Raw genomic sequence first — 12,995 nt, forward strand, 5'->3', positions numbered from 1 at the left:
GACTTTTTATTTCAACAGTGACCCATAAAAAATAAAACCATTACACCAAGCTAGCACACACCCAGAAAATAACAAATAAAGAATTCTTTCAGATTACGTTTAATGATTAAAGAAACAAAAATGATGTTAAAGAAATACAGTCAAAACTAAGTTCCTGAGTGCAGCTGCATGTTTAAAGAACCTGTGAGCACTGAAGGCTATATACACATGTACATATAGTCTCACAAGTTCAAAAACAACCACATGTCTTATTGTGACACTAACAAAGCCTCCCACTTCCTGAACTCATCAGAAGCTCATTTTCTTGTTGACGTTGTTCCACTACATGACTGCAAATGTACTATAGAGCCTACTTTGAGAAGGTGAATCATAACCTCAGCCCATCAATTACAGGTTGTTCTGATGAAGATCTCTATTTAGTCTACATGAAGAAATGACATCTCAATCACAGATACTCTACAAAGCGAATAATTTGTTAGTCTGCCTACCTAGGACTTACTCTACTGTAAACAGCCTTTGCTGCTTTCTTGGGTGTTTGTAATGCCTCCTGTACAACCTATTGAGCCTTAACAGCCTCTGCTGCCTTCTCTACTGCTTCCCATACTGTTTCTGCTTCCTCAACTGCATGATATCCTGCAACAGCGCCATGTAGCGCATGTAGCAGTACAAATATAACTTTAAAAGCATCGTCCTTTCTTCCACCGTAATAAGCTCCAAACAATGCACCTACAACAACACCTGTTGCTCTGACCAGAAATCGGTGAAAGACATTGCTTTTTGCCTTCTCTCTGGTCTCTTCTTTTGACATGTGTGGTGATATCTTTGCAATGCATCTCTCCTGTTGTTGTATTTTCTGCTCCACAGCTTGCAGCAGCTCAGTGGTGTAGCAGTTTCCATTGTTTGCTTTCACTGTTTTGTTGATGGTTTCAAGCAGCTTCTTCACCTGGAACGTGTTGGTTCTGTATTCATCTTCTGAACTTCCATTCCAGTATTTATTATCTATGATGTGGCACCGGCCTCCACACTTCCTCACCAGTTCACTCATGTATTTGTTCTGCTGGACTAGATCTTCTATTTTCTGTCCTTTAGGAAGCTGCTCACCATGAGTGAAGACAACTGTTGCATATTTGAAAGCTTCTTCAGAGAAATATTCAGATATTTTCTTGATCACCTCCTGCTCTTGCAGTGTGATTTTCTCCATTTTGAACACAATGAGGAAAGCATGAGGTCCAGGAGAGCACTCTATGATACACCTCAGTATCTCAGGCTTCAGCTTCTCCTCAGGGATGTCAGTGTCAAAGAAACCAGGCGTGTCGATCAGAGTAATTCTTCTTCCTTTAACTGTTCTGGTTTCTGCTCGACATTTCTTTGTGCCAGAGTTTAAAGTGGGGTTGTCATTGAACAGCTGCTCTTTAAATATGGTGTTAGCCAGGCTGCTTTTCCCTGATCCAGTTTTTCCTAAAATGACGATTCTCCTAGTGTCTGAATCTAAAAGAGAATAACACATATTTGTGGTTATTGTCATGAAGAAGGAAATTTAACAAAACTTATACAAATACATTTGCTGTTTAATAAATAAAAAGTTAAAAATAATCCCTGTATACAACAACAGTGGCGCAGTGGGATAGCAGGGTAGCAGGGTTGTCCAATAACCGGAAGGTTGGTGGTTCGGTCCCAACTCCTCCCCAGTCACTGTTGTGTGTTCTTGGGCAAGACACTTCACCCTAGCCTGTGGCGCGCCTTGCTAGTCATTGTATGACACTGCTTGTGCAGCAGCTGTAAAGAATTTCCCTCTGGGATTAATACAGTATCTAAAATAAAAAAAAAAATAAAAAATAAACTTCAATAATGTATTTTCTTTGGGGAGGATTTACTTATACCTTCAAGCAAACACATTTGCAGACCAGCCAGCTATAAAGTTAGGAGCTGTGTGTCAAAGCTGGTGTATTGTGTAGGACTCTAGGACTGTGCATTACTCATTTGGGCACTGTGATAGCGTCACTAACAAACTCTGCTCTGTTTAAGAGCAGAACATGAAACAATATCAAAATAGAGTTTGTAGTTAGAGCAATGTGTTTTATGTAAAATTGATTGTAAAATGTAAATATATTCATTTTGTAGTGTATAATAGGGATTATGTGTTTCATAATTGTACTTTATCTCCTTTTCATTTTATACCTACTGATTCTTCAACAATAATAATCTGCACATTGCCCTTTGTAGAAGAGATGTGGGAAGAGTTAGCTAACACTGGTCTTTGTATCATGTAATTCAGCTACAATTCAACTAAGTCCTGTTAGTCCTGACTCAAACTGTCGTGCTGACACAGAAAGGTTTTTCCTGTTTTAACAGTTTATATGCTGTCACCATGTGGTTCTTCCTGCTCTCACCTCACTCCTCACATCATCTTTATTGCCAGTTTATTCATAGATTGTTGAACAAATGCATGTTTACTGACAATGCTGCAATGTGATGAATTTTAAGTGTCATTACACAGAATGTCTGAAAAAATTACAAAAAATAATCTCACTCACCACTCATGATGAAATAATTTCAGTCTGAAGATGATTCAGATTAAAGTCAGATTATGTTTCGTCTGTGTCGACGTCTCCTCTCCTGATGTCTGAATCAGTTGCCTTCACAGCAGTTTTATTTAAGCCTTGACTGCAGCAGGAAATAAACCAACCAACATAACCACAAGTCACGACCTGTTCCGAGAAGACTCTTGTTGTGCTAAAACACAAAACAGTGTTTCAGTTTTAGTCATGACTAAAACCAATCTGCACACCATTCTAGAGTATTTAGTGTAATATAAGTAAATTTAATAATGTTGTGTCAAGTAAGGTCAAATAAAAGAAATGGTATTATAATAATGATTAAAACGTCAATCAGATGTCACTCAGGTGTGACAATTGTGGCTGTTGAATGCAGCTACAAGTGAGTGTGCTACATGTGTCTTATAGTCATATGAATCCTGTTTGTACCGGAGGTGGAGCTGATCATGGCCTCAGCCCAGTGATTAGAGAAGTTTCTCATGTACAAGATCTGACTGTTGTCTACAGGAAGAGATGATTATCACAGCTGAATGCATTTATTAATCATATAATCACAGTGGGGACTTTAGTTTATGGTGGAACATTCTACAATGTGTTTTAAACAAATGATGTGTGCAGTTTGATGCCATCTGGTGGTTGTATCCATGTAATACATCTGAAAAAAAGTCAACACCATGATGGTCACAAACACGTCAGAGGGGTTTGGTGCAGATGGGACAATTTGTCTCTTAAAGTGTGTTTAAAGATGTGAAAGTGTCTGTTCGAACCCAGACTATGATCTTACTCTGTAAACCTGACCACACAAAATACCAGAAAAGATCTCATGACTACATCAAGATCACATGAATGATCATGTGACCTTCATCACAATGAATGACACATAAGACACATAAGATAAGAGCACAGAAACATGTAACAATCACATTCTCTTGGACCACAAAATCAAAAACATAATAAATAAAAAAACATATCTCCACTACACCACTACTTTAAACATCTCATTGGTGTAGTAGCCTCCTCCTCTTCATCACCATCCTGTCGATGGTGTTGAGCAGAGCTTCCACATGGACCTGGTTGTTTCTGCATTCATCCTGCTGGTTGTTGTTCCATTATTTATTATCAAGGCTTCTTACTGTCAAAGAAACTGTTAAAGTGAAGTTTGTTCCATGAACCTCTCTGGTCTCTGTCTGAGAGACACTGGTTCCAGAGTCTGCAGTGTGACTTATTCCAAACACAGGCTCTCCCAGTATGGTGTTCGCCAGGTGCTAGAAGAGAATCATGACAATATATAATAATAATAACCTTTTATAAAAAGAAAATCTTACTCATCTTCTATTAAAATTATCAAATTGATTCAAACATTGTCAGTAACATATATTTGTTCAACCATCTATGACTAAACTTTGACAGTAAAGATGACTGACAGGAAATAAGCAGAGCAGTGATTGACAGTATATTAATTGTTAAAAGAGAAAAAAACATCTATCTATCTGATGCACAGACACAGAAAGATACAAATAAAAAATAATCTCACTCACCACTCATGATGAGATAGTTTTGGACTGAAAATGATTCAGATTAAAGTCAGATTATGTGTCGTCTGTGTCGACACAGCAGTGTTACTTCACTTATGACTGTACTGAGGAAGGAACTAAACTGACCACAAGTCTAACCACAAGTAGCTGCTTTAGAGAAGCATCTTATTGTGCTGGAAGAAAAACCTTTGTTTCAGTTTTTATCAAAAATGCAGTCACACAATTCTTTGAATTAGTTTAACGTAATGTTTAATAATATTGAGCCAAAAGTCAGGTCTCACTTTTCAGCAAGACAAAATTTGTTATTATAGTTATTATTAAAACATTATTCAGACGTCACTCAGGTGTGAAAATTGTAGCGGTTAGACAAAAACTATTCAGACTCAGGAGTCAAAATATTAAAGAACTTGCAAAAGAAGGTTTCTGTGTGCAGTTACATGTTTAAATAACCCATGAGCACCGGCTCCATGAACCAGATAACGGTCTCACAACAAGGATTCTTTTTTTCTGTCAGACAGGTCCTTTGTATGTCCCTGTTGCTTTGGATATCAGACTTTTTGTAGAACCTGTGAGTAGACCTCACACAAACAAACATTACTGTGATTATCATGTGTGAAAGAAGTTAATATTTATATAGGACAGCGCAGACTTCTTACAGTTTGTGTTTTAACCAAGCGGCAACCTTCGGGGCTCAAAGTTGAAGCCCATGAGGAAGTGTCAAAACTTGTAATTCACTCCGCAACTGCTGGGGGCTGGCTCCAAAAGCGAGTAATTTCCCATAGACTCCCATGTTAAAATGGCCGACTTCACAGCAGAAATGAACATGTTTACAGCCTGGTACAAAAAACCACTCTGGTCTCAGATGATAGGTTCTCTTCTAGTGTCAATTGTAGGGGGGGGGGGGGTGAATTTTTTTACAACTCACTTGTTTCAATTGTATTCTGACTTAAAATTACGCATAATTATGGGCGTTGCCGCTTGAGTGACAGACAGTTGACGTATCACAATGTGAGTTTCCTGCTTCCACGATCGCCCGCCCTCCTAAACCCCGCTCGTGCTCCCCCTTTTTGTCCATATTTGGAGTTTTAGTGGACGTGATGCTGCCAACGTGACGCTGCCAACATGGCGGCGGTCATCAACGTCCTGGAACCTCCCACTGAGCCTCAGAACGGCTCTTCAGAAACAAACGGGTGACATCACGGAAGCTCTGTCCATAGTTTTTACTGTTTTTACTGTCAGTGTTTTTGTGTATCTAGCACCATCTGGTGGTTATAATGCATCTGTTGTTTGAGGAAAAACCTCAGCAGCATGATGGCCCGATCCATGTCAGAGAAGATTAATACAGACGAGACAATTTGTCTCAAATTCAGATCAAATCAAGTCATATTGATGATCATGTGACCTTCATCATACATGAAGCGTTTAGTTGGCTGGTTGTCACTCTCTTCCTGCTCTGCGTGCACCAGAGAGGTACGTGCATGATGGCTGAAGTCACAGACTGGTTGGGAGGCGTGGCTTCGGGGTGACCTCTGAGAGAAAAGGGGCGTGTGTTTACCTTGAAAATCTGGCTGACTCTCACTGAGTTTTCAAAATCTCCTACCCTACCTTTAACTCTGAGGAGCAGCTTCTCCACTCCAAGCTCTACCCAAACACATGACCTGATCTCTACGGGAGAGCCCAATGGCCCTGCAAAGTAAACACTGCATGAAAGGAACTAAATTTAAATAAGCTTCTTTATAAAAATACTATATTACCATGAAACATATCATATCATCACACTTTCAGCTGTATAGATCAACATTCTGACACTAGAAACAACACAATAACATAAACAACATGTTAATCACACAGATGACTCTGCAGATGAATTCACTTTGTCTGTACGGTGCTGCACCACACTGACCCCTGTTGACCAAATGCAGCTACTGCAGATGGCTAAAACAGGTGTTTGTGGTTTCACTGATGATTTTACACATATAACAGATTCAACAGGTGTGATGCTGCACACTTGAACAATACACTTGTTGCACCTATTATGTGATAAGAGACACTGTCCCTAACAGGCTTGTTTCTCAGAGCAGTGGGTTTGTTTCACTTTCGTCTTGCTGTATTCCAGAGTGTTTACGGGAAACTGCCATGATCAGAGGATTTAACTATATCTTCCTGCTATGTGTGTAAACTTTTCTCAGACTTTAACAGTTAAAGTTTGCCTGGACACAAAAGTACAGTAGCCTATTGTTAAAACTAAAATTAAATCAATGCAATTCTGTGTATACACAGAAAGATATTTCATGTTTTTTTGTGTGTTCTGTATGTTTGTAGTTGTCCCTGATCTTTTCTTCTTGTATTTTTTATTAGTAAAATGTGTGACTTGACATCAACATACATAAATAAACATTACAGTGATTAGTATAGATGATTTGATTTACTGATCATTTAATGGGCATGGAGCTATTGATTGATAGATTTGATGAAAGACTTTGTACAGTCGATTTATACATGTGCTGAAAATGTTGTAATGGGTGTTTTCATAATCTGGCGCCCTCTGGTGGTTGTATGAGTATAATGCATCTGTTGTTTGGGGAAGAACTGATGAAAACACACGCTAACCATGAGTGAAGCCTGAATCAAACCATGCTCTGCTAAGAAGCAGAAACATTGTCACAGAAAATCCAAATTCATCTGAAGTTTTATTTCACTTTGTGTCAGAAATCAGAAAATGATCATGACCAAATTCAGATTAACTCTCACAGTTCATACAGTAAGTTTGTATTTACCCTTCTTAAATCTGTCATGGTCTTGTTAGTGAACTGTATTAACCTTTCAATCTGCATGTTGTGTTCCTGTAAATGTTCATGGAAACCAAACGTCATTGTATTTTGCTGCATTTACTCCCCCAGCTGTTGTATTGCTGCAGTGCATACTCCCCGTCACAGTGCGTATGTGTGGAAGTGACTATACCGCAAGCCAGCAGGGACACAATTGTGTGGGGGTATGGAATTGCCTCTGGACTGCGGACATGACAGATGTGTCCTGTGTCTGGGTTTGATTGCGTCAGCGGATCCAAAAGTAAAACATTTTAGTGCAGTAGAAAAAGTCTGTCTGAGCACACAGAAAGATATTTCATTCAAGTCAGGAAAACTTTATTGAACAATGATTACAAAACAGAAGGTGACAACCATCATGACAACCATAACAAATCAATATGTTGAACAGATCAATGTTACTAACAGGTATCATTATGTATCTAAAAGTTTCAAACTGATTGATAGCTTATTGTTATACTGTGAGGTCTATTTTTATCATCCTACTGATTACATATTGTTATGTGCAAGATTGACATGCAGTCTCCAGAAAACGTGACATTGGCACAGTTGCACATTGAAAGGCCTTTGTATATGTAGCTAATTTTCATTCATTCTGAAGTGATGAAACTTTCTGGAAGATAGCCTTAGCTGTGTTTAACATTGCCTCACCTACAGAATCTGCTTTATCAGCTTCCTCAGCTCCTATTTGAAATCCTAATGCTACCCCTGATGTTTGACCAACAGACCTTATAACAGCTTGCTCAGCTCCACTTATTCCTCGTTTCATCATCATATTCATTTTTGCAGCAATTAATGCAGCCATTAACTGTGGGTGAAGCAAAGCTCCCAGGAACATCCCTGTAGTAACTCCTACTATCTTCTTGAGAACACCTCCAACTTTGCTTTTTGCCTGCTCTCTGATCTCCTTCTCTGACATGTTTCCTGCTGTCTGTCTAATGCGCTCTTCTTCTTCTTGTATTTGTCTCTCCACTTCTTGAAGCATTTTATTGGTGTAGTAGCCACCATTTGCCTCGATCATGCTGTCGATGGTGTTGAGCAGAGCTTCCACCTGGACCTGGTTGTTTCTGTATTCATCCTGCTGGTTGTTCTTCCAGTATTTATTATCAAAGATGTGACAGCGGCCGCCACATTTCTCCAGGAGGTCATGCAGTTTCTCATTTTTACCAACAAACTCCTCGATCTTCATACCATCCTGAAGCTGGTCACCATGAGTGAAGACAACAACAGCATGTTTGAAAACTTCTTTAGAGAAAGACTCTTTTATTTTAGAGATAACCTCGTTCTCCTGATCTGTGAATCTCTCCACTTTGAGCAGGATGAGGAAAGCATGAGGACCAGGAGCACAATCTGTGATACACTTTATTATCGCAGGTTTCAGCTCCTCTTCAGGCTTCTTACTGTCAAAGAAACCAGGAGTGTCGGTCATTGTGATGGCTCTTCCATGAACCTCATTCGTCTCAGTCTGACATACGGTGGTTCCAGACTCTGCAGTGTGATGAATCTCAAACTTTTTTCCCAGTAAAGTTTCAGCAAAGCTGCTTTTCCCAGTTCCAGTTTTTCCCAGCAGGACAATCCTCATGTCTGATGCTAGAGGAGAGTAATGACAATATATTAATATTATACATATTTCTGCTGCTTGTTGTTGTACTATGGTGTTTGGCGTAAACTGTCAGAGAGAGGACAGAACTAAAGTTCCTGTAGCAAACTGTAGTGATTCTCTCGCCACACAGCCTGAGTGGCCTGGCTGTCACGTGACTGCCTGCCATGTGGAGAATGAATCACTCACTGATGACTATTAGATTAGTTCATATTGAACGAATTGTTCGTGACCGACACATCACTATTCCCAATTAGACCATCAGCTGAACTGTCACATTTTAGAAAAAAGACTTCCCAAAACATGTCAGATTAAACTTTTTACTTACTTAAAGCTTCCAAAAAAAAGAATGCTCGCAGGCTTCTGCTCCTTGCTTCTCACGGGATTCGAACCAGCAAATTAAAAGACTTTAACCACTACACCGTTAAGCCTGATCAGGTTCAAAATCCTTTCAGGGTGCCTTAAAGCAGTATGTTTCAAATAGTGGGGCGCGCCCCCCCTAGGGGGGCGTGGTGAGGTGCCTGGGAGGCACGAGAGGCAGGGGACCTACAGTAGGGTTGGGCAGTATCCAAATTTTGACACCGTCAAATGCCCTCCACATTTTAAGAAAAATTTGCAGGTATTTTTTTTGCCCCCGCCTGTCAAAATGTCCGGTGAAAATAGTCCCTATAAGTACAATTTGAATTTTGAATGAAATAAATTGTACGTGACTTCCCGCTGCAGCCAGTGGCGGTTTTGGGCACAGGCAAACCGGGCGGTCACCCGGGGCGGCATCACACAGGGGGCACGAGCAGTTGGAAAAGATATCATCTGCAAGGTGGTTTTCTATGTATATTTTAAATGACTGTGTGGAAAATTGGCAAATTAGTGCCCCCTGCTTGCTGAGAAGCTGCCGTACAGAAGCTGTGAGAGGAGGGAAGGGAGCGCGGGGGTCACTGCATGTTTGCGTATTGCAGAGTGAATGATCGAAGGAGTGAGAGATCTTACTGTTAAGGTCATTAAACAACACAGAAGTTTTGGGGCCATGACAATAAACCGGACAGACAGCAGTGCTGCAGGCAGAGAGACAGAGGACTATAGCCTGATCCTGGACTGAGAGTCTGATGCTGCGCTGTGTTTTTATAATGTCCATCTATGATGCACTGCTCTGGCTCGTCGGTTAGCGAACAAGTTAGCTACTGTCTGCTAACACAAGTCCGTCAATCAATGACAGGGTGATTAACGTTAAACTAAAGTAAGAATACTGTTGACTGTCAGCTGGCGTATGAGTTAAATACAGGATAAAAAGTGGGAGTGATTATTTTTCATCCATATTTATCATCCATTCAGCCTCTCTTCACTCGATGCCCACAGCCTGGACCATCACACAGGTATCCAAATGACTAGTTGCCCAAAGTGTTACACATTACAACCTTTATGCTGCTTATTAAAATCTGAAAGCACTATCATTGCTAACAAAGAATTATATTTATGTATAAAATGCAGCCCTATTGTAGTACAGTGAAATATTTTTGTTTTGTCTGAATAAGCAAGGATGTTTGATCTAGTGCTCTAGTTTACATGCCTTATGTTAATTGTAGCCTTCCCCCTTATTTAATGACCTCTGCTTTTTTTTTCTTTCTCTTTTATTTTTTTTTTTTTTGGGGGGGGGGGGGTTCGCCCGGGGAGTAATTCAATGTAGAACCGCCACTGGCTCCAGCTACGGCCCCGCTCAGAGATGCCATAAGTGTGCAACAAGACGTCATCGCTTCTCCCTGACTCGAGGCTCGAACTTCTCAACAGCATGAATTCCTCATTTAGATTTCACCTAAATCTACCCTGAGTGCGCTAAACTGGTCAAGGTCGCTTGCGTGATTCCGTCGTCGGTGTGCCAGCAAAGAGAGAGAGAGAGAGAGGTGTGTCTGCTGAACCCCATCAAAACAGCGCATATTGGATATGCATTGCAAGTTGCAGAGACACCGCGCACTTTAGATTTTAATTGTTTAGCTACCTGTATCTATGGTCTACTATCCAGATGATGAAAAAACTAATATTTACTTACGAGCCATGGTGAACAAGAGATCACTGCGGTGTGACGATGATTCAGGATTATGCCTCCTCACTCTGCGTCCCCTCTGCTGCTGCTGGCAGAAGTCGGTTTCACTTTCAACTGTGCTACATAACTAGAGTTGTTCCGGGAAACTGCAGAATTAGAAGCAGCAGGCAGGGTGTAACTCTGTGTCTTCCTGTTATGCTTTCAGATATAATACAAGTTTGATTGCTGCAGCTGAAGCATTGCTTTGAATGCTGATGTGAAGGATTGCTCTGAATTGCTGGAGAATCAGAGAAATTCAGAGCTTTGTATGCTTCTGTGTGTCAGCCTGTCACCCGCGGAAACAATTCGGAATTAGAAAATTCTGAATACAAGTTTGATAGAGCAGCATCTAATGAGCGTTTTAAGACTAAAATGGAGTATGTAGCTTGAAATTTGTAGGAGGAGATACATTTGGCAGATGAAGGGCTCTCTCATAGACTCCCATGTTAAAAATGACACCGAAATTGCTTAATATTTGAAACATTATATTTTTTTTAAATTAAAATTTAGTGGATTTTTTTAGTTTTTTTTTTAGTATTTAGTTAATTTTAGTGGACCTGGAATGTCCTCTGTGAAATTAACATTTTGATAGTTGAATGGCTGAAATCGGTCAATGTATGCTGAAGATACTCTGCGCCAAAAAACATACGGAAGAATAAAAAAGAAGAGGGTGAAGAACATTAGTTTGATTGCCTAGCAACAGCAATCAAACTAATACAGAGTCTGTCTGTGCACACGGAAGAATGTTTCATGCTAGAAAAAAGTCTTTATTTAAAACTTTATTTAACACAGACTACAAAACAGAAAGTGATACAGTATATATGGATTTATCCACATTACAGTAGAATATAGTTGTGAGACCACAGAATCACATTGTTATGCTGAAACTCTTTGAAAAAGCCTGAACTTCAATCTAAACAAATAGGCCTACATGTTGGCTATATTAATCATTGTATCTAAAGCTGATTGATTTCTTCTTGCCATGTTGATACATATTAGATTCACATGAAAAAATATATGACAGCAAATTGGCACATTTTAATGGCATTGATAGGCAGCTTGTCCACACAGTTGGGCCAGTTTAGGCTGATACTAGAATTTTGATTTCAACAGTGACCCACAGTAATAGTCTTGCTATTCCTTTATTTGTTTTGCTATTTGTTTAAATGGATTTACAGCCTTTCTAAGAGCCTCAGCTGTGTTCTTCACTGCTTCGCCTACCGAGTCTGCTTTTTCAGCTTCCTCATACCCAATACACCCTCCTACCACTGCTCCAGGTACGGCAGCAATTGCTCCACCTATTAAGGCAACTTTTAAGGCTACAGGTGCCGCTGCTGCTGCTCCACCAGGACCTGTAGCCATTGTTATTCCCACCAATGCTGAAACAACTACTGCAACCACTGCTCCCACACCAAGCAAAGCTCCCAGCAACATTCCAGTACTAACTCCTGCTATCTTCTTGAGGACACCTCCAACTTTGCTCTTTGCCTGCTCTCTGATCTCCTTCTCTGACATGTTTCCTGCTGTCTGTCTAATGCGTTCCTCTTCTTCTTGTATTTTTCTCTCCACCTCTTGAAGCATCTCATTGGTGTAGTAGCCTCCTCCGTTTGCCTCGATCATCCTGTCGATGGTGTTGAGCAGAGCTTCCACCTGGACCTGGTTGTTTCTGTATTCATCCTGCTGGTTGTTCTTCCAATATTTATTATCAACAACGTGACAGCGGCCGCCACATTTCTCCAGGAGGTCACAGAGTTTCTCATTTTCACCAACAAACTCTTCGATCTTCATGCCATCAGGAAGCTGCTCACCATGAGTGAAGACAACAACAGCATGTTTGAAAGCTTCCTCAGAAAAAGACTCTTCTATTTTAGAGATAACCTCGTTCTCCTGAACTGTGAATCTCTCCACTTTGAGCAGGATGAGGAAAGCATGAGGACCAGGAGAACACTCTGTGATACACTTCACTATTTCAGGTTTCATCTTCTCTTCAGACTTCTTACTGTCAAAGAAACCAGGAGTGTCGGTAACTGTGAGGGTTCTTCCATGAACCTCTCTGGTCTCTGTCTGACATACGGTGGTCCCAGAGTCTGCAGTGTCATGAATCTCAAACACAGACTCTCCCAGTATGGTGTTAGCCAGGCTGCTTTTCCCAGTTCCAGTTTTTCCCAGCAGTACAATCCTCATGTGTGATGCTAGAGGTGGAAGATAACGACATATGTTCAATAATGATGCACGTTACAGTAAAATGTCAACTAACACATGAGCAACGCCAGTATAATAATTACTGCTGCTAGTGTTTACATTTGATGTCCAGAACAAAGTGGGAAACCCTGAGTATTATACTGTAGTACTGTAAAAAGTCACCCGAATGTCACCGTGTTGTTTCCATAGATCTACTTTAGCTAG

At 40.3% G+C, this 12,995-nt stretch overlaps 3 protein-coding genes across 3 annotated transcripts in view; all 3 read right to left on the minus strand.

Annotated features, from left to right (window-relative positions):
• Positions 1–12,995, minus strand: part of LOC114436666 (GTPase IMAP family member 7-like) — a 16,731-nt gene continuing 3,736 nt past the window's right edge. The window contains exons 2-3 of the mRNA XM_028407090.1: positions 2,535–2,616; positions 1–1,488 (exon numbers count right to left, since the gene is read on the minus strand). Of these exons, the coding sequence (XP_028262891.1) occupies positions 557–1,488; positions 2,535–2,541 (939 nt within the window). The 5' untranslated portion in view covers positions 2,542–2,616 and the 3' untranslated portion in view covers positions 1–556. The remainder of the gene's footprint in view (positions 1,489–2,534; positions 2,617–12,995) is intronic.
• Positions 7,217–10,665, minus strand: LOC114436663 (GTPase IMAP family member 7-like). Its single transcript, XM_028407086.1, has 2 exons — positions 10,557–10,665; positions 7,217–8,505 (listed from the first exon to the last, which is right to left on the minus strand). Exons 1-2 carry the CDS (start codon positions 10,561–10,563, stop codon positions 7,502–7,504), a joined length of 1,011 nt encoding a protein of 336 aa, XP_028262887.1. The 5' UTR covers positions 10,564–10,665; the 3' UTR covers positions 7,217–7,501.
• LOC114436662 (GTPase IMAP family member 7-like) overlaps positions 11,354–12,995 on the minus strand; it is a 2,040-nt gene continuing 398 nt past the window's right edge. The window contains exon 2 of the mRNA XM_028407084.1: positions 11,354–12,781. Coding sequence (XP_028262885.1) covers positions 11,724–12,781 — 1,058 coding nt within the window. The 3' untranslated portion in view covers positions 11,354–11,723. The remainder of the gene's footprint in view (positions 12,782–12,995) is intronic.

The sequence above is a fragment of the Parambassis ranga genome, chromosome 5 (assembly GCF_900634625.1).
Source record: "Parambassis ranga chromosome 5, fParRan2.1, whole genome shotgun sequence".
In the NCBI taxonomy this organism is placed as follows: Eukaryota; Metazoa; Chordata; class Actinopteri; family Ambassidae; genus Parambassis; species Parambassis ranga.